This window comes from Mytilus edulis, chromosome 1 (assembly GCF_963676685.1).
Source record: "Mytilus edulis chromosome 1, xbMytEdul2.2, whole genome shotgun sequence".
In the NCBI taxonomy this organism is placed as follows: Eukaryota; Metazoa; Mollusca; class Bivalvia; order Mytilida; family Mytilidae; genus Mytilus; species Mytilus edulis.
In genome coordinates this window covers 102,477,724-102,500,244 of record NC_092344.1, presented here as the reverse complement: position 1 = coordinate 102,500,244, position 22,521 = coordinate 102,477,724, and the positions used below count along the sequence as shown (strand labels likewise).

Sequence of the window (22,521 nt, the reverse complement as noted above, 5' to 3'; positions counted from 1 at the left end):
GTAACTTTCAATTTTTATAAATTTTAGATTTTACGTTTCCGAGTTAACGGGTTTTATTAATTAAAAAGGAGTGATTTTCCAGTTTTCAGACATTACATGTAACACAACAATGTTTTCAGCAGTTCTCATGAAACGTTGGTGTATTGTTTATATATATTGACTGAAGCTCCCTTTGTTGCTAATCAAAAAAGTGACCTAAAAGAGTTTGAATATTCTGACTTTTTCTAAATGACCATTTAATGAGGTGTGTGAATTTTTCTTAATAAAACTTTGAGGCAAAGTGGTATATAGGGTAGAAAAATCAAAAGCACCAATTATAAGCATGCAATTTATCAAGTTCTTCGAACGAATTTTGACACTCTAAAAGCAATTTATTCCACTATTTTCAAAGGCCTTATTTGAACAATTTTTTATCAGCTGAGGTTTTTGATTGTACCAAGTGTACTAGTAAGTAGAATACATAGTTTAGTAGGGAAACAATGGCTTGAAACGAAATAAGTCTTTGTTTGTAATGAGTTATGTGCAGCTTCGGACCCAAGTACATGGTTGGAACTTTCATTGTACAATGCATTTGGTTCTGCTTTGAAAAGAATCACAGAGCTGAGTCTATGTACCATATTATATAAAAGGTTAAGTGGTTGTTAGGACCTAGTCCTTAATTGAGATCCTTGTCAGATATTCCTGGCCATATGTTTTCCTTTTTGTCATATTAAGAATAGTTTTAATTTAATATGTTCGTACGGAAAACAAGGAACATTACTCTCATACAAAAAATTAAGATAATTCTAAATACACATTCATAAAAAAAATGGAATTAATTACAAAGGATAATCATAAGATATACTTGAATTGTCCTGGACCTCACTTCTGTGATGGGTATATGTTAATGGAATCCTTCTCTGAATACGGGACAAACATACTAGTAGTGGTAGACCCCAATGGCCAATGATCTTCAATTTATACCGAATATTGACTGTCAAAAAAAATGCTAACATTCCAATTTTCAATAACAGTTAACAGCAAATACATTATCACAATAACAGATAACAAAAAAACTAAAAGCCCAATAACAGCTAACAAAAAATAAGACAATAACAGCTAACAGCAAATATATTTTCAAAATAACAGATAACAAAGAATTAAATTGCCCCATAACAGCATAACAGTTAAACCCCTTGCCCCCCCTCTATGCAGGCTGGAATCTGCGTGAATATCCTTGATTTTGAGAAAAATCATGAAACTTGCTTAGCGCTCCACTTCATGAGAGAAAAAGATGAATGATAAAAAGTCAAGTTAAACATCCACCCTAAAAACGAGCCATTTGAAAGTAGTCATTTCCTGATTAACAAAACTTTCAGAAACAACGAAAACTATTTTGGGACACACGCATTGACATGTAGCAGTTGTAAAGAAGCCTTGTAAGCAGATGGTGCTCGCTTGTATACGTCAATTAGTTAGATAAAAAAAAGTGTAGAGTGAAAAACAAATAAAAAAGTCAAAAAGAGCAAAAGAATATATTTACTCCACCTAAGGGAGCAACCATTTAACTTCAAGGGGTGTTACGTTTTTTTTGTCAGCTGAGTCGGACACATGATTTTTTCGCCGCGGCAAAGAGCGGTCAATTTTTGTTATTAGTTTTTCGCTGCTATCAATCAAATTTTTCTCTTAAACATTATGAGGTAAAGAGAAAATTTTGCAATTTGCTAGACAACATTATTTTTTTCTTTATCAAATTGGGGCTCAGAATTTGTTGAGGAAAAAAACATAATTGGATCTTGATCCGGATTTTAACAGGTCCGATATCGGTTTGATATTTATAAAATAAGAAGTTCTTTTGCGTGGAGATCTATAATGCCCGTACTTCCGGAAAGACAAATTCCTGATATTTTTTCTTCTGATTTATGGATAAAGTGCTAAATGTACTGATAACATTTAGCTGATACAACATTCTTCATACTGGGCGTATATTCAAGTAATCTCACTGACTGGAAGATAACCTGATAAGTGTCAAATCCCACAAAAATGGTAAGGATTGTGCTTTAATTTGTCATACTTCAGTTCACAGTAAATCTCCCATGGGGTTTTGGACTTAATGGATAACAGATATTTCATTACCATTTAAAGAAGCAAAATAAAAATACTTTAACGTGGAATACTGAATTTAAGAAAAAACATTCATAGCTTTCAATGTAAAAGGTGTACGCTAAAAAAGGCCTTTGACACATATTTTCTTCAGATGAGCATAAAACAACTATGTTGATTATGTTTTCATTATAATTTTTTAAGATTCTTGGGTATAATTATATCAAAAACGTATATTACAGAATTTATGACAGACATCAGCATTAGACAGCAAATGACTGTGATCTTAACAAGTCTTTCATCCTGTCACTTGTAATAACAAACAGTTATATACACAACGGTACAAGTCGATCCCAAAGCTGAAACACAAACTTTTTTTTAAAATTCTTAAATTTTCTCAAATTGAGAAATGTTGTATGATTTGCCGCTAGCCAGGAGGACAAACAAAAGTATTAATATATTTTATAAATAAACAAAGTTTCTTCAGGACTAGTGTTCGTGTATTCGACAGAGGTTCCGAGTATTATGTCGTTGTATAAAATAGGAGGATAAATATTCTGTTCGTTTTTGATCGAAAAAGTACATTTAAATATATAGTGATATTTGTCACCCTTTTCTCTCAATATGTTTCGCCACCTTCCTGTTTCAATCAGCTATTTGCTATTGGTCGTTCAAAATCGATAAAGAATAGCGGTATCTTTTAAGTCCAAAATATTAAAATATTCCTCAAATTTCCAGTTTTTCTTAAAAAATTTGTAGCTAATAGCTTTTTATTTCTATGTAGTACATGGCTTTTAAGGCATTATCGTTTTAAGGGTTTTTTGTCATTTTGTTAAAAAATCCTCTGATTTTACCTGAAAAAAAAGATACAATTTATTAATATAAGACATAACACAATACAAAAGATCAAACTACAAAGACGGGTACCTTGTTAATTACGTAACTCAAGTCAATCAGGATTTGATTGAATTAAGTGAGTACAAGTGGCATTACCTTAGTTCACAATCATCAAACAATTGTTGAATAAACAAACCAATTATAATAATAGACTAAAGATTTGATTAAACAAGTCATTGTGATGAGTTAAACTTTATAGGTTCCATTGGATTGAAAATATTTCATCTTACTAGTACTCCTATATATACTGTTCTCATCCATCATTGATACTTTTTACAAATTCCATTTATTCTGATTAAAAGTCTACATAGTTTATTCCTTATCATTTATTATGGGGCCAGATCGAAGTGGGGCCAGATCGACGTGGGGCCGATTGACTTCGGACAGATCGACTTGGGGCCAGATTGACTTGGGGCTGGAACAGATTATCAGTTACTGATATTTTAGAACAACTAATGTGGTCACCATTAGAAGACAGAAGGAAAAATGTACATTTGACAATGCTGTATTGGATTGCACATTATAAAACACAAGTTTATATTATGTGTACATGTGTATGTGGAGAAAGTGTATGATTTGTCATGGGGGTGATTCTTCAAATTTTGTAGTAGATGCAGAATTTTTAAGAAGAGAAACATGCAGTAATAAGCTTAGGTTTGATACTCAACTGATACATACACCTTGTACATGAACCTGCAGTTTGGGATGATAGACTAATATGAGTCAGATTTTACCTGTACTGTGGCTGTACATGCAAGACTAAGTCTGTAAAATAATTCTACATTTGAGCAAAATTAAAAGTACAGAAAAATGTACTTAAAGGTTATAAATTTTTATTTTTTATTTGACCATGTTTACCAATAAAATTAAATGACATTAAAAAAACTGTTAGGTCTATAACTTAAAACCATTCATAACTTTTGAGGAGCTTTCATTATTGGCTTCATGATTTTAGTTTACTGTTAATAATTACTTATATTTTTACACTAGAGTTACACCCCTTGGAACACATATACTTCGATACTTGTGTAGTATTAATTTTAGTTAAGATTGTTTAAATGTTATTCTTTGTTGTATCTATGCTTTTAATGATTATGTTTATAATTGAGCTTTCTTTAAATAATAATAAAATATTTCGTATTTAAATTGCAAAACAATTTATTCCCAGCATAACTTTTGATGAAAATGTAACTAATATACAGAAACACATATAAATTATCTGACAACATGTCTTATGTTGTTCCTGTCGTTAGGAATTATATTTATGAAGACATTTTCAATGTAAACAAAGAAATTCTATCTACTACTTTTTTCATAATGAAGTATTATTTTATCCATTGTTTTATAATTCATTCCTGAAGTGACGAAATTAAATGTACCACATTAAATTATTCTAATATTCTTCTAGCATCAGACAAGAATTTAAACATCACCCAAATCATCTCATTTTGTTTGCTACAGATCTTGAAGATGATACGTTGAATTAGTGTTACATTCATTTTATTATGTAGTTAAAATATGAACACAAACAGACTAATATTGCAAATTATGTGTGTCGTCATATTATTGCTATAATGCTATTTATATTTGTTTTGGTGATCAGACAAAGAAATTGCAGGAAATCGTAGAACTTATAAACATGGCAACACAATCAAGAGAACAGGAACAGGTTTATGCCCAATGTCAAGCTTGATTTTTGGTGGCATCATTTATACCATTCTAGAGTTATGCCCCTTTCCAAATTGGAAAATTCCTGGATTTTATCATTTGCATTTCTAACTTAAGTTGACCTCAACCAAATATAATGAAACTTAAACAATGCTAATTACCACAAAACACAGATCAAGTTCGAATTTTGGTGTGGTCACTATAACCATTTTAGAGTTATGTCCCTTCTCAAATGGAAAAAATGTAAAAAAAAATCATTTCTATTCTCTTTATACTTTTGTTTGCCTCAACTGAATGGTATGAAACTTATACACAATGCTAATTACAACAAAACACAGATCAAGTTTAAATTTTGGTGGTGTCACTCTAACCATTCCAGAGTTATGTACGTTTACAAATGGAATAATCATTTTCTGTTCTCTAACTTAATTTAATACATGTGTATAAATTTGCCTCAACCCATATTTATGAAACTTTTACACAAAACTTTTAAATACCACAAAACTCAGATCAAAAACAAATTTGGTTATTGTCACTTATACTGTTCTCTAGTTATGTCCCTTTATAACTTTATATGATTTGCAAGTGGGTGCATCATCTGTGTCCCATGGAATGTATTTCCATTTGATATTTTCATATACATCTCAAATCTTAAAGTTTGATATGTATATAGACTTTCTCCATTATTACTGTTCAATCCAACCATTTGAGTCTTTTATCCAGTTTGCATGTCCCTGTGTCAACATGTAGGGCATAGTACATTGTATACTATATTTCCCTGTTTTTGTTTTCTAGACATGGTAAGAAGTTTTCCCATCTAACTCCTCCTTCAGTTTTCCAGCTAAAATATTATATTATGCAGGAACCTGCGTTTAAGTACATGTTCATTACATCAGAATTTTGATTTTCTTTCAATTTTCCACAAATAATTAACAGGACCCCTAAACTGAGGCAATTTCATACCTGTCAAAAAAGTCCTGTGGTTTTAACCATTATGATAAGACAGCCATGACAGTGATTTAAAGACCTTTTCATTTGATAATATAAAAATACCGGTAACACATACATTGTAGCTTTGCCTCAGTTGACAATGTGTTCTTGGGGCTACAATCAAGCATCAGGTGACAATATTTTCTTGGGGTTACAATCTTCTCTTTCACCCTCTGAGTTTTGTGGTATTTAAGTTAGTATACTGAATGTTTTGTCATTATATTATACATCATGAATACTTGTCTAACATTGAAGACCATTTGTTTTGGTATAAACTATCCATCAATATAAACCTAAAACCAATACTTATACCAAATATCCATGTATGTATTTGACACTGCCTTATTAAATATATGAATATAAATGCGATAAAAGGCTAATAAATACCAAAGACTTTGTAAAGTGGATGGTCGCTGAATAACAAGATATGTTTTATTTAATTTATTATACTAAATGTCATGAATGTTTTGTCACTTGCATTGCCTAACATTGAAGACCATTTTGTTAACCTGTCTTTGTTTATTGTATTGTGTTGTTGATTTGTTTACACATTATGTCCTATATATTTATTCCTTTTCTTCACAATTTTGAATTCAAGAAGAACTTACTTACCTTCTATGTGTCGAATATGGGCTACAAAATGGCAACTATTATATTGTCTACATAAATTTTGCTTTGCAATCTTTCTTTAGTTTGTAGATGTACTTTTTTCAGTTATAATCTTCAGCTGTAATACATACAATGTAATAAGTTTGATTGATAGGTTTTTAATGCCACTTTCAGCACTATTTGTGCTATTTTGTGGTAGTCAGCTGTTTTTATTGGTGGAGGCCTAGGAAGCTGGAGGGTATAACAACCTTTGGTAAGAAAACTGACAATCCAAGTCAATTAAGATTGGAGTCAAGCACCTGTCACAGGTATGATTAGGACTCACAACCTCAGTGTTGACAAGCTTAATGATACAGTAGTTCGACCACTTATACCACTCAGCATTAGTTATTGAGTTATATTTTTTAAAGTTTGTCCAATATTATTTTTGTTATATGGTCAAAACCATAAGAATTATTATGATTTTACATTGGGAACATTTAGAATTTTTCTCCTGTACACACATGTGGATTCAGTGTTATTTGCATTCTTTTTTGTGGGTAAAGGTGAATTAAGAATCTTTCAACTGTTTCTATTTTTATGCCCCACCTACGATAGTAGAGGGGCATTATGTTTTCTGGTCTGTGCCTCTGTTCGTCTGTGCGTCCATCCGCCAGTTCGTCCCACTTCAGGTTAAAGTTTTTGGTCAAGGTAGTTTTTGATGAAGCTGAAGTCCAATCAACTTGAAACTTAGTACACATGTTCCTTATGATATGATCTTTCTTATTTTAAAACAAAATTAGACTTTTCACACCATTTTCATGGTCCACTGAACATAGAAATTAAAAGTTTGTTTCAGGTTAAAGTTTTAGGTCAAGGTAGTTTTTGATGAAGTTAACATGTTCCTTATTAGTTGATCTTTTTACTTTTAAGGCCAAATTAGATTTTTTACCCAATTTCACGGTCCATTGAACATGGAAAATGATAATGCGAGTGGGACATTCATGTACTTTGGACACATTCTTGTTATACATCTTTGGCTTTCAAATATTCTGCCCTGAGCATTTCTGATGTAGCTACATTGGAAAAAGCCACTTCAGACGCATGAAATTTATAATGTGTTGTTTTCATTTTTTAAACTGTTCAACAAAGTACAAATTTTAAGTAGGGTTTTATGCAGACATTGGCCATGAAATCAAGTATTCACTGAATGGTCAACATCTAAAATCTTAAAAATGAATGATCGAAGTGAACATAGCCCTATCTGATCAAATGAACATGTTTTAATCAAAGTTGAGAATTGACACATAATTGTTAGATAAAGTTCTTTGGTTTGAGTATAATTTTCTATTGATTTCCCTCAGCCTCTTGTTCTTCCTCCTCCTCGTACTCCTCATCACCCAGATTATCGTCTACAGTAGCATCCTGGTATTGCTGATACTCTGAAATTAAGTCATTCATATTTGACTCAGCTTCGGTAAATTCAAGTTCATCCATGCCTTCTCCAGTATACCAAAACAGGAAAGCTTTTCTACGGAACATTACTGTGAATTGGTCAGAAACTCTTTTGAATAGCTCTTGAATAGCTGTGCTGTTTCCTATGAATGTAGCAGACATTTTCATATCTGTAGGAGGGATGTCACACACGGCTGTTTTCACATTGCAAGGAATCCATTCAACAAAATATTGACTATTCTTATTTTGTATGTTTAACATTTGTTCTTCAACATCTTTCATGGATAGATTGCCTCTGAATATGGTAGCAACAGTCAGATATCGACCATGTCTTGGATCACAAGCTGCCATCATGTTTTTTGCATCAAAAACTTGCTGTGTAAGTTCTGCAACTGATAAGGCACGATATGACTGAGATCCACGAGCAGTTAATGGTGCAAAACCTGGCATGAAGAAATGTAATCTAGGGAATGGAACCATGTTAACAGCTAATTTTCTAAGGTCTGCATTGAGCTGCCCTGGAAATCTTAAGCAAGTTGTAACACCAGACATAGTATGAGATACAAGATGATTAAGATCGCCATATGATGGAGTTTTCAATTTGAGTGTTCTGAGACAAATGTCATACAAAGCTTCATTGTCAATACAAAAGGTTTCATCTGTATTTTCAACTAGTTGATGAACAGACAGCGTGGCATTGTAGGGTTCAAGGACAACTTCTGAAACCTGTAAAAAAAAGTTGAAATAATGATTTTGATATATATGCATGTTTGTCATATTTTATATCAATTTCAATCATATTTTTTGCAAATTTATCCATATTTTTAAGTTTTGTCTCAATTTTTTATCATATTTTTACAGACTGGAATAAGAAATTGATCAAGTCCAGAACAGAGTTCATGGCTTTCATAAATGTGTACATGCAAAATTGTTTGTAAAAGCACAAGAATAGTAATCAGCTCTAATCTAATCATTTCAACATAAATTGTCTTGTTTTATCAAATACTGGATTCATCCCTTATGTGACTTTGTTTTAGTCTTTTATCAAATTTAGTTGTTTTTAAGCAGCTCTGATGAAATTAAAATCATTTATTATTTGTGTTTACAGTACTGATTGGTCTACTTGTATTCATCCACCCAGCCCTTCTCAAATTTAAAATGCACACACAAAAGATCAAAGTTTGAAGTTTCATCAATTCAAAATAGGGGATTAACAAAATTAAGAAAAGTAGAAGTGTGGTTTGTTTATATCTATCATCTATGAAAAAAGGAAACCAATAAGAAAAACATTTTAAGGCATCAAGACAGCAACATATAGACTTCTACAACTGACAGGTGCCCTAGCAATATATATATATGTTAAGCTCTAAACTTTTTGTAAAAGTTTTGAATGAATATAACAGGAACAATAAAATATCTTCCATAAACACCCAATTCTTTAAATTATTAAAACATTAAGATATGCATATATATGACAACAACAAGTATGTAGGAGGTTCCTGACTTTTTTTTCTATGATAAATCACCTCTGGTTATAATTGTATTAGTTACCTTTGGTGAAGGAACAACAGTGTATGTTTTCATTATTCTGTCAGGGTACTCCTCTCTGATCTTTCCTATAATCAAAGTCCCCATACCAGATCCCGTCCCACCACCAATGGAATGTGTTAATTGGAATCCTTGAAGACAATCACAGCTCTCTGCCTCCTTCCTAACAACATCTATAACCGATTCCACTAACTCTGCCCCCTCTGTATAATGTCCTTTGGCCCAATTGTTTCCTGCACCACTCTGGCCAAACACAAAGTTATCTGGACGAAATATTTGTCCAAAGGGACCACTTCTGACAGCATCCATAGTTCCTGGCTCCAGGTCCACCATGCAGGCTCTTGGTACATACTTGCCACCCATGGCTTCATTGTAGTACACCTCTATTCTTTCTAACTGGTTAGGGTTGTCTCCATGATAGGATCCAGTAGGGTCAATTCCATGTTCACCAGAAATTACCTCCCAAAACTTGGCACCAATTTGGTTTCCACATTGGCCTGCTTGTAAGTGTACTATCTCCCGCATGGTCTGGGTTTTGTAATTTATGTTGTGCTTTGTTTGATAAGTAAGGAAGAATGAAGTTATAGCCTAGATAGATAGTTTATATTTAGGGCTGTATTCAGGTTATCAGTGACTCATGTATCTATACAAGTACATGATGTAGTTGTTAGATAATTATCTAACAAAGGCGGACATACAGATGCTAATTTTACTTATTTGTTCCAGAAAATGACCTTTGTATCTCACTTACCTGCATCTACCTTAATCTGATAAACATGTGACAAATAATGATAAAAACAAAGTGATATCTTGTATGTTAGAATACAAATGTTACTTGGAAGTTAATAATAATTTTAGATTTAAAAAAAGAGAGTTAACTGGTCAAAATCCAAAACACTAATCTTGGCAAAAAAAAATCACAAGTTTAAAGTAACTAATTACATGTAGATTTACAAGAATATGCAGGGTATACATTATAAATACATGTAGTATAAAAAGACATCTAAGTTATTATAAGTTTATGTCAGTATTGTGCAGTAAAAAATACTTTTCATATTTTTACTTCAACAACACAAAATGTAAAAGATTATTGGAAGTTTATTTTTTTTAAATTTATATTGTGCTTTTGAGATGCTTCTCATTGATACTATGCCCACATTTCTTTCATATGTGTTCTTTACTTGAACATATCTTCCAAATTGTAAATTTCAGAGGCAAAAATTAAACATACATTAACATATCACAGAGAAGTCTACAAGAAATAAGAATTTAAGTAAAACTAAAAGTGATATTTCTTGATGCCAGGTGATAAACTCTTATCAAAATGGGTGATGTTATAAGTTATAATAAAAAAAAAGTTTAGCTGTCCTCTTATCGTCATATACTCCACATCATCTTTTATTTATACAAGTAAATATGAGAAGAATGACAGCTGATTCACAATTATCAGTTATTATAGTGCATGTACTAAGTAAACAAATCAAAGGTAATCTTCTAACACCTGACTAAGTGAATCATTATGATTGGTCATGTACAAAGATATATCATTATATGATTCTGGTCATATTTATTTACAAACATCACATACCTTTTTAAAGATTTGTAACTTTTATATATAAATTTGAACTTAACAATGATTCATACAAAAATGTTTATTCTGTCAATATATTGGGGTTCTAAGTTTATAGAAACATTTATCTACTAATGTTACTTGTTTATTGGAATTCAATATGGTATTTTCCGTTTATTGTACATGTATCACATTTTTTTATGAAACTTGTGTTTTGTTTATGAGAGAGAAAAAGCCAATTTATTTTATCTGTTACCTGATTAGGGTAGTTATTTGTTAGCTATGCAGGATCTCCATAGCATTTTTTTTTAACTTGTAGGGAAATATGGTTCAATTACTTTTACTGAAATTTTCAAAAAGTGGTTTTATTAAGCAGTTGATAGCTTTTGGCTATTCTGTTTGTTTTCATTACCTTTTGATTTTGTTTTCCAAATGCATTATTACTAGATATGTTATAATTGAAATTTAGGTGTACATGATTGTCTGACTTCATTCTTGTCTTTTAGTGGGTAAATCAACATTTTGTTAATTCTGTTTCATTCTTCTCACTTAATCGTGCCCATTTGTCATTTATAATAAGTACAAAAATGTAGTTTTAAAGTTTTTTTCAAAATGAAATATAGTTTTATATGTATATACATGCTAATTAGCCCATGTCACAATTTTGAAACATTTTTTATTTTTTTAATCAATGAGTTTATAAGTTTAATGAATAGAAAAATTATAGTTTTATTTTTTTCAGCATGGTAGGTTAAAGGTGAAAACTACTGCAGAACAACAGGAAGCAAAGAGAAAAGAAAGAGAGAAAAAGTTGAAACTTTACAATGCTGGCACAAAAGCTGCATTTAAAAAGGTAAGATTTAAAAACTGCAAGTGATAAGGAGCGTTGCATTCTTTTTTTTTATACGACCACAAAATTTTTTTGGGAATCGTATAATCGTATGATGTTGTCGTTGTCTGCGTCTGTGTCGTCGTCATGGTTGTCCGAAGACACATTTGGTTTTCAGACAATGACTTTAGTTAAAAAGAATGGATCTCTATGAAAGTTCTCAAGAGGGTTCAATATTACAAAGGGAAGGTTGGGATTGATTTTGGGGGTTATGGTGCCATCAGTTTTGGAATAAAGGGCCTAAAAGGGGCCAAAACTAGCATTTTTCTAGTTTCTCTGAAATTCTACCACAAGGTTCCATACTACAAAAGAAATGCTGGGATTGAATGTGGGGGAATTGCTAAAAGGGGGGATTCAAAAGTTTGGGGAGTTCCAATTGTTTTTCTCAAAATTTTTCAATTTTAAATTTTGAAAAATTTCAAGAAGAATCTTTTATTGCACAGTATTGCGCAATATATTTGTAAGATCTTGACACTTATGTTTTGTTAGAAAAAATTTGATCACAATCCAAATTCAGACAGTATCAAGCTTGAATATTGTGTCCAAATTTGCCCCAGCTGTTCAGGCTTCAACCTCTGCAGTCGTATCAGGCTGCACTCAGCTAAGCAATTTATTACGGTTTGAATTAAAAAGATATGGTATGATTAGCTATGAGACAAGTATCAACCAAGAACCATATATAATATCCACTGGTCATCAAATGTTAACTATTCAAGAACAGAAATTGACTCACACTGTCAGATTATTTAAACTAAAAGACCCCACTAAAAAAAGTTAAAAAATATGAAAGTTTTGTTAGATTAATTGAATTTACTTGATGCAGATGCAACTGTAGGAATAAAAGACTTTCAATATAGAAAGTTGTAAGTTGTATTTTGTGATTTACATACGCCTCTTACATATCATGCATAATGGGAACCTTTTTATTGTCCAACACCGTTTTAACTTATTCATCTCTACTTTAACAGCTTGATTTTATTTCTAATCTTGAATATCAGTAGAAGTAATTTTTATGGTGATCTACATCTGAAAAATAATATATTTAAAAAATTGATAATATAATTACAGAGAGAAAATGGAGAATATGATGAAGAAGGATTGAAGATAACAGGAGAAATTCTTGCTGTTAACCCTGACTTTTACACACTATGGAACTTTAGAAAAGAAATATTTGTTAATTTCCTTCAGACCAGGTAAAATCGATCATAATCACATTTTACATGAAGGCTACTGCAAACTATGCCTTTCAGCATCGACTGTATTTCCTGAAGGGCAAGCAAATCTTCAAAATCTTTAAAATTTATTTATGTTTTGTCTCATTTGAATGATTAAATTACTTAATTACTTCCATAATTCACATACTTTGAAAGTGAATTTTTGTTTTCTGTAAGAAACTATATTTACAAATGTATATTTACTTACAGAGAAACGGACGAGGTTCAGAAGATAATGGAGAATGAGTTATATTTCCTGGAGAGTTGTTTAAAGGTAAATCCTAAATCATATGGTACCTGGCACCACAGAACTTTTATCATGGAGAACATGCCCAAACCAGACTGGGATAGAGAACTACAACTGTGCAATACTTTCTTAGATTATGATGAAAGAAACTGTAAGTAAATGTATCATTTTTATTTTATTTTTGATTAGTGCTGTAAAAAATGAAGCTATATTAGAAATCAGTGCATGATCATGTATCACAATCAGCATCAATAAGTCAGGACATGTAGTATGATTGCCAATGAGACAAATACCAAGGCTGAATATGTAAACAACCTGTAAGGCACTGTACAGCCTTCAACAAGGAGGAAAATCCATTCAGTATAGTATTCTTAAAAAGGCCACTGCCAGAATAAAGGTGTAAAAATCAATAAAGAAAACTTATTGCCTGATTTATTCCTGAATACACTAAAGGAAAACAAATATGGCAAACAGCAACCAATAACAAACCATCAAATTTGTCTCCTGGCTTCATATCTCCACATACAGAATATTGCAGGTTTAAACATGTTTAAGAACATTCAACGTTCCCTACACTGGGACAGTGATGAAACAGGACAGCATGAGAATAAGCTATTAAAACCATTTGAAAAAGTCTTTCTTATCAAATTGGACACTAATTATAAGCACATACAAAAAGTCATGAGAAGACAAAAACTCAAAGTTGTAATTATTACCAATGCATGGTTGACTTGAAATTTTAACATTCTGACAGATGCATATAAATTTTTATCATAAAGTGTGCAATGATATCTTTCATTGCTATGTATTGATTTATTTAAACTATACATCAATGTGTTCAACTTTATTCAATCTGAAAATTATCTTCACACATGCTCATCTCAATATAAACAAAATCACATAATTTGTCTGAAACTTATTTTTACATGAGCAAATCTTACTGTACTAAACAAACAGGTTATAACAGTAACTTTATTAAACAATATAAAACATCAGTGTCATCGTGCCTTTGATAAATAAGTTCACAGGTCAAATTACAGACAATATTATTTTGTTTTCCAGTCCATTGTTGGGATTACAGACGTTTTGTTGTCATGATGGCAGAAGTGAGCCTTGATGATGAATTAGGTTTTACTACACAAAAGATAACCACAAATTTCTCTAACTATTCATCCTGGCACTACAGAAGTAAACTGTTACCCATGTTACATCCTGATCCAACACAACCAGCATGGGTACAAGAAGATGTCATTTTAAAAGGTCACTAATTAATATGAGGTCATTGATATAGGTTGTTTTAAAAGAAAGATATGGATTGTCAAATGATTTTTAGGTTATTGATTCATTGTTATGAATAAAAAGATGTGTTAGGAAGATATACATACACAATTTACATAATTGTAAGTGATCATACATAACAGTTACAGATGCCGATATATATTATCCAGTTATGAAGGATTCAACAGTTGTCCTTTTGTTGAGTGTTGTTGTGCCCCTGTCTCATATTATTACAAAAACAACTAAATGGCTGCCATCAATGACAAGTTAAACAAAAATCCCAACATTGAGGTAACATAAGGTTCAGTACAAAAATAATGTGAGACATCTGGAAGTCCATATAGTATTTTATATTATATTTCTAATGTCTTGCTGTTTTATAAAAGACCCAAAAATATTTCCTTTCCAAGATAGATGATGGCATGCATACACTTTTAAACTCGATTAATTACAAGTTTAAAATTAAGTTACCATTGAGGAAGACACAATTTAGTTTTTGTTAATTTCCACATGGAAAAGACAAATAGAAGATTGGTAAACAGCATTGTAGTGTGATAAAACATACATTGTAGTGTGATAAAACATACATTGTAGTGTGATAAAACATACATTGTAGTGTGATAAAACATACATTGATACTTATTTCTTCTTACATTTTAGAATTTGAAATAGTTCAGAATGCAGTATTTACAGATCCTGATGATCAAAGTGCTTGGTTTTATCATAGATGGCTTCTAGGCAGAGGTTTGTTATACTCAAAATATTTCATGGAAGATGGAGTTTGCTTTATTATGAACATTGGGAAATGCTAATTTAACAACATACACAATTTATTATTTGCACATGTACATTTAAACTGTAATGCATCATTGATTATTATTTTTGAATGTACTCTCAGCATCAATTTAGACAATATTTTTCATTAATTAAATGGATTTCAAGGCTCTCCTCTTTTAAAAATTTATTAGTTCACCTTACATTATCCCTTTGAACTTGAAGAACACAGAAGTTATGGCATCATACTTTTACAACTTCTTAAATTCAGCATAGCTCTCGCTCATACCTTGAATGTGACATTGGCTCTAAATACAAAGAGACTCTTGAATTCTAATTTGATTTTGAATGATATCTTTTGATTATATTTTACAGGCAAGAAAAAGCAGCAGATAAGTTGCATTCATGCTTCTAGAAAGACAAAAAGAATAACAGTTTTATTAACAAGACCAATTATGGTAAATAGATACAGGAAGATGTGGTGTGAGTGCCAATGAGACAACTCTCCATACAAATAACAATTTAAAAAGTAAACCATTATAGGTTAAAGTACGGCAGTTTTGTCATGAAAACAATAATATGTGAATTATGGCATCATAAGTAGGACATAATATTGTACTATATCAATTACTTGACACACTGTGTTTTTCTGCCACATTTAATCAATCTTTCACAGAAAAGCCTTTTGATTCATGATAACCATATCATGTATTCTTGTAGCTAATAAACTCATTTATGACCGTTTTAGGGTTTAAGCTGTTGAAGTTCACATGAGTTATATGTTTTTTTTCAGATTTTGTTATTATTATACATGTATGTTGCTCTTTTAAAGAGTTAATAAATATGATTACCCGGTAGAAATGGTAAAATTTAACATATTGAACTTTCTTTTGAACAGGTTGGAAGAGGGAACAGTTTAATACTTAGTATACATGGAAAATCTGTAGCTGGACAATGGAAAACCCCAACAGGAAGTTCTTCGTTTAGTGTACTTTGGGTAATTAGGGTTTGGTTTTTTTCAATTTCTTATTAACAGGTGTATATGACCCACACATCCATGTTTATACTTGCAACAGTCTGATGCAATCGATTCAATTATAATGTTTCTGGATCAGCCACTGCAAAGTAATTGTATGATATAAAAAACCTTTAATCCTCTATTGAATGCATATGTTAGCTGCAATAATACTCCATTAATTAATCAGTAAAATACCAAAAAATTGAAAAATATGATTTTCAAAATTTGTTCTTGTTACTGTCGTTTTATTATAAAGAAGTCATATAAAATTTCATGAAAGTTTTACATATTTATTGTTGTCTGAATAGATTAAATCTTAGTCTGTAATAATTATGCCATCATTACTTAGTTTATAGAGGTTCAATGCATGATTACTGATTTCACATTATAACCTGATATATTAAGTTATTAAGGAACAATTGTGTAATTCTTATTGGAGAAGTCATTTGACCATATCTTTGTTTACACATTTTTAATGGTTATTTTATTCTGTAACAATATAATTATAAAAGGGAATATTGAATTTTTTGTATATATTTTATAGATAAAAGATTTAACAGAAAGTATACCAGAAGAGAAAGAGGTTTCTGTATCAGTAACACTAATACCTGATATAGATAAAGATACACAGTTTTCTCAAGGACTGCAGATAGATGCAGACCAAGAAGAGGCATGGGTAATGGCAGACTTTAAATCAGGATCACGTTTTAGGTACATCCAATCATGTTTTAATACTACTTTCTTTGTTTGCTTTGTAAACAAAGGTATGTTCTAATTCCAGAAGAACATGGTGTCCACGTGACTGATGTCACAATTAAAATTGAAATATCAGCCAAAGGTCCACTACAAAATATTTCTATGATGCCAGCATTACAGTTGTCAACATTTTAATCTAACTTACTTTTTTATAACTATATTGACAAATATATTGCCCATGTTAAAATTAGCAAAAAAAAAAAGTTATTTCTCAAACAAAATTGGTAATATTGACAATATCATTGTCAGACATCGCAATTTTAGTTCAGAGGAATTTGTTTTCAACTACTTTTACCATAACATTTTAAAACAGGCATGTTAATTTATTTTTGTCTGTACACACCAACCATTTATATGATACATAATTGTTTTACAGTAATGAATTAAGTGCTGCTACAAGTTCCACTTTAGAAACTGAATTAGAATCCATTAAAGAATTACACGGTGTAGAACCAGATAATAAATGTAAGTTTGCTGTTTTTATTTTGTAAAATTTACAGAAAAACCAATCAAGAGTTTACAACTTTAAACTATTTTACAAAGTGATCAATTATTTTCAAACTGTTATATGTGCTTTAAATTACAAGATCTCATTTGTGTCAAAAACTTAGATTAGAAAGTCGTTTACTGTATTTTTGTGTCCTACTTATTATGTTGTAACTAAAGGCATTATATTTTTCTGTCTGTACGAATCCTCCTGCAAAATTCTGTTTGTGAGTTAATTTGCCTATTTTACACTTTCAATTTAATTAATTTAAAAGAGCCAATTTAATCCTTAAAATTGTTTAACAGGGGTACTTCTTACAATGTTTTCACTGATGATGGCAATAGATAGAACACATTCCATGTACAAGTTAGAAATAAGAGAATGCATAGACCAATTGATACAAGTTGACCTTAAGAGAGAGGCTTATTACAGAGATACAAGTAAGATGTTTCACATGTTTCAAGTAGAATTATATTTGTTTACTGACATTAGATATATATTCTTTATTCCAAAAGCAATACTGCTAATAGGTATCAAGTACAATAAATATTACATTAGATATAATTAGCAACAAATATTACAATAAGGTAATTCATTTTAATATGCAATTAATACAATTAATAAAAACAAATGTAGAAGCATGATATTAATTAGCATTATTAAACAATCTTAGTTAAAAGTATGATATACACATTCAACGATTACGAATTTTTTCGGCAATACATAAATACTTTCCAAAATTATTAAGTTCTTTTATATTACAAACAGATAACAATTGTATAAGTTTAAATACTGATGAATTTCTCCAATAATAAGGTTTGATATACTTCATACGAATATCTTTGTATCCAATACATTCTAAAATAAAATGATATTCATCTTCAACAGAATCACAGTTGCACACATTACATATTCTATCGTTTCTGTTTATATTTAAATACCTTCCAGTTTCAATGTTCAAATTATGTGCATGTATACAATACATTACGATTAAGTCATCATTCTGGAATCACCTTGTTGTTGTTCTCATGACACTTTTCAAATTTTGTCTGATTTACTTGCAATTCTAGTTCAAATTGTTCACAATTAGTTTGTATACTTGGCATATCTCTCTCTATTTTGATATCATAATATACTTGTATGATAACAGTTTTAAAATACATAAAGAGACCTTGTTGGCAATAACGGCTTTTCCAATATGGTTTTTAATTTTTGACTTTTAAGAATACAAAATTAGAACTTATCCAGTATGACCAAATAAGTTTTAGAAATTGTGAAAGTTGTATTTGAGGAAATTCACTTAAGAATGCCTATTTTAGTTAAAGTGATTAATTTAAAATATGAATTAAATGTGATGTAATAAAGACTAAAGGTCTATATTGCTTTTAAGGTCAATCTGTCAAATGTCAAGGTTACAGCCTAAATTTTAATAGACTAGACTGAGACAACAACAAAAAGATGTTTTGAACCATATGTCTGACATTCACCAAATTAGAATCTCCCTTGGCAAGAACATGACCATGTTGATTTTGTTGTACAAATTTCAAGGTCACAATATCTACTTTCCATTATTAAACATAAATGATCAACAAACTTTTAGTGTATTCATCGACAAAACCTAAAACTATTTATGCACCCGCAATGGTTTATATGGAATTTAATTTTTGTTAAAACATCATGTTCTGAGTGTCCAATGCTTTCAACAATTTACTGGTATCTCTATAACTCTAAACAACTTTTTTTCAGAAAGCAAATTTATCCTTCAGAGTATACTAGAAACTCAGGACAAAAATGCAAGAGAAATGTCCTTGAAAGATGAAGGACTTACTGCACTTTATCATACAGAATGGATGTTACTGTTAACCTCAATTGACCTTTCCAATAATGCTTTGTCCACAGTCAAGTCACTTTCAAATCTTAGATGCCTTAAGTGTTTATGTCTAGATAACAACCATTTAAAAGATTTAGATGGATTACAACACTGTCACCAGTTATGTGAATTATCTGTTAAAATAAATGGTAAGAAAGTTAATTAAGATGACGATGATACAGATCTTTTTGAATATCTGAGTGGATGATTGTTGTCTCATTGACATACACTAACATCTCTTGTATTCATATCAAACAATTTAGTATTAACAAAACTTTTTTAAGAAAAGTTTTTATAAAGAAAAATTTAAAACTTCTTATCTTAAATCCTTAAACATTTATTTAATTCTGAAGAGAGCTATTCACTTTGCTTTTGATAGGAAACATTACACTATAATTGAGAGTTATGGAACCAGTATATCCCTTTTTCACATTTTTAGATGGCATGAATTGTTGTTGACAGACTTTTCCAATATCAATTTAACTATATACTGCAGGGCAATATAGTAAGAAGAAGTTACGATGTGATCACACAAAATGCTAAATCCTCAGAGCTTACCTGCAATACCGTTTACTGGATATATGCCAGTCCCAAGTCTTAAATTCTAGCTATTGCCCTTTAACAGCTTAAGAAAATTAAAAATTTTGTTATCCTTGTTGATATTTATATAAATATTACAAATAGATTTCTACATGTTTTTCAGATTTGAATAGTGCAGAAGATTTATATATTCTAGAGAACAACAAATGCTTAGTGAAGATTAATGTCTATGGAAATCCTTTGTGTCGTTACAAAGACCACGCCACAAAGATCAAGAAAAACATTCCTTCCCTGCTTTCTATAGATGATAATAAATGTACATCAGCACCATCATAGTATATAGTATTCTATTTCATAAAAAGGTTAATTTTATAAAACCAAAATTAAGCCATTCAAATATAATGCTCTGTTTTTTGAACTTTTTTATTTTGAAATTGATTTATATTTGGGATATTTGTTTTGATCTCTATTTATTTATTTATACATTTATAGTATGTTAACCTTTTAATGTAGTTTAAAAATGCAAGGTCCAATCAAACTTATGAAATAAACATAAACATGGAGAATTGTCTAATTGGCAATCATACCACATCTTTTTTTTTATATATAATATATGATAATTGTGTGGGAAACAAATTGTTATCAAGTTGGCTTAATTTAGACAGATGGTATCATTTATTACTGATTATAATTTATACACATGATGTATTTCTTGATTGTCAGAACCACCAACCACTAAAAATTAGAAACCTAATAAAACTAAAATATTATATGAAATGTATGAAAACCTTTGCTAGGGTCCTTATTTTTTTATTTTTTTTATAGCTTTAGACTTGGTATGTAAAACAGAACATTATATTTTGAATGGCCTTTGCAATATTGATTTTCACCATATATTACCACAAAGGCTGTTCAGAGGAATTAATTGAATCTATGTTTATATCCTTCCAAAGTCTATTTCGAGTCTACTCTAAAATTGTACAACCATTCCTTTAAGGGTAGTGCCCTCTATTCACTTATTTAATCAGGATCTTCACAGCTTTCGCACTGAACTTATTTGAAAGGCAACTTGTTTCATTTTAAATGAAGAATTATTGTCACAATATATATTTAACTGGTTTAAAACAAAGGAATCTTAATCCTCCATGAAAATGTACATGGTATCCATGAATGGCACTTTATAAATTGGATAACCACCTGTAGGGCCAAATAAAAATTTCACTAACATCTCCACTATGACTGGTGACCCCAAACCATAGTTGAGATTTGAAAGTGCCTTCTCTGGGTCCCATCCCTTAGTGAGGAACATTATTTTTTAGAATCAAATAATCCATCCAACATTAGTTCAGATAATTGTATGTACATGTTCTGTATTGTAATGGAATTATAATTCATGTTAATTGATGACATTATACATGTACAATAGTTACTTTTGAAATTTACCATGAGAGAGAAATTGCACTCCTTGTCTTGTTAAAATCATTACAAAAGATATAACCTATTCATGGTATACTGTCCAACAAATCATGTGAGTTATTGAATTGATTATTTTTCATGTATCTCATTCAATATGACATTCAAAAGTTGGTTTTGAAGGATATTTTTATGGGTAATGCAGCTGGTGGGATTTCAAATAATTTCTGGCTTATCTCTATATTTCCTTTTGTACAGGTGTATTCCTATTACAATGTTTTTTTGTCACTATTGACAGAAAATACTCTTAAGCCTAAGCATGGATGTAATTGCCTACTCAATTCAGTAATATATATGGTAATATGATGTTTGGGATTTCTATTTTATTTTGATTTGAAACATGATTAAAATGGATTAATATACAATGTAGTGCACATATTCCTTTGCTCTAAATTCCATCTTTTAATCGTAAATTAATATTTACAATTTTATTTTATCCATAATTGTTTATACAACTTTGCTTCTATTTTTCTTTAATTGTGCTGCTTGAGCGACCAGCTTACACCATCAGCTGCATACATCTGTAATTCTAGATTTTGTAACTATTTAAGATTAATGGGAATCTAGATATTGAATCAGTTGGATGCTTTGTGTATTTTTGTTTCTGCTAGTCAGTTTGATTTTCATACAATATTTAAATTTTTCAATGAAAAGAAGTTATATATCAAATATTACATGTTTCATAGAAGTTAAAATTCATCATCATGTTTGATGTGAATGTAGTATTATGAAGGTACCGGTATATTAATTTCACTTGAAGTGAGGTTAAGGGGAAAGATTTTTTGAAATAAGATTGGCCTTGATGTGTTTTCAAAGCCAATCAACTTTTGTGTCAAAGTTGAATGTACAAGTGCAATGATTTTGAATGTTGGTGCAAATCTTTTTATGTGTATTTGGTATAAAATCTACTGTAGTGCTATCACTGTTGTGTTGGCTTTATACAAATTATTAGTAAATAAACTTATTTATCTTCAGTTTTGTTGTTCTGTTCCTTGAAATCTACTAAATATAAAAAAGAAGATGTGGTATGATTGCCAATGAGACAACTCTCATCAAATGACACTGAAATTAACAACTATAGATCACCATACAGCCTTCAACAATGAAGGTCTATTATATAGTCATATGGAATGATGGTTTAGAAGATTACAGACCTAACTGGTAAAAGCAATACATC

The 22,521-nt window shown here is 30.5% G+C and overlaps 3 protein-coding genes across 3 annotated transcripts in view; 1 reads left to right on the top strand and 2 right to left on the bottom strand.

Annotated features, from left to right (window-relative positions):
- LOC139516491 (uncharacterized) overlaps window positions 1-22,521 on the bottom strand; it is a 735,418-nt gene that overhangs the window by 484,064 nt on the left and 228,833 nt on the right. The window lies entirely within an intron of this gene.
- On the top strand, window positions 1,819-22,318 carry LOC139516482 (geranylgeranyl transferase type-2 subunit alpha-like). Its single transcript, XM_071306623.1, has 13 exons — window positions 1,819-2,025; window positions 11,541-11,651; window positions 12,756-12,880; window positions 13,112-13,299; window positions 14,211-14,408; window positions 15,087-15,170; window positions 15,576-15,658; window positions 16,099-16,197; window positions 16,763-16,929; window positions 17,351-17,439; window positions 17,767-17,901; window positions 19,208-19,480; window positions 20,035-22,318. The coding sequence occupies exons 1-13, from the start codon at window positions 2,023-2,025 to the stop codon at window positions 20,205-20,207; spliced, it is 1,728 nt and encodes a 575-aa protein (XP_071162724.1). The 5' UTR covers window positions 1,819-2,022; the 3' UTR covers window positions 20,208-22,318.
- Window positions 7,489-9,827, bottom strand: LOC139516504 (tubulin beta-1 chain-like). The gene is made up of 2 exons (XM_071306661.1): window positions 9,232-9,827; window positions 7,489-8,406 (listed from the first exon to the last, which is right to left on the bottom strand). Exons 1-2 carry the CDS (start codon window positions 9,751-9,753, stop codon window positions 7,573-7,575), a joined length of 1,356 nt encoding a protein of 451 aa, XP_071162762.1. The 5' UTR covers window positions 9,754-9,827; the 3' UTR covers window positions 7,489-7,572.

Coding starts and splice junctions, on each gene's coding strand:
- LOC139516504 (XM_071306661.1), bottom strand. CDS start 9,753: ATGCGGGAGATAGTACACTTACAAGCAGGCCAATGTGGAAACCAAATT. Junction 8,407..9,231: donor CTGTTGTTCCTTCACCAAAG/GTAACTAATACA, acceptor TTTTTTTTACAG/GTTTCAGAAGTTGTCCTTGA.
- LOC139516482 (XM_071306623.1), top strand. Junction 15,171..15,575: donor TAGATGGCTTCTAGGCAGAG/GTTTGTTATACT, acceptor TATATTTTACAG/GCAAGAAAAAGCAGCAGATA. Junction 17,902..19,207: donor GGCTTATTACAGAGATACAA/GTAAGATGTTTC, acceptor ACTTTTTTTCAG/AAAGCAAATTTATCCTTCAG.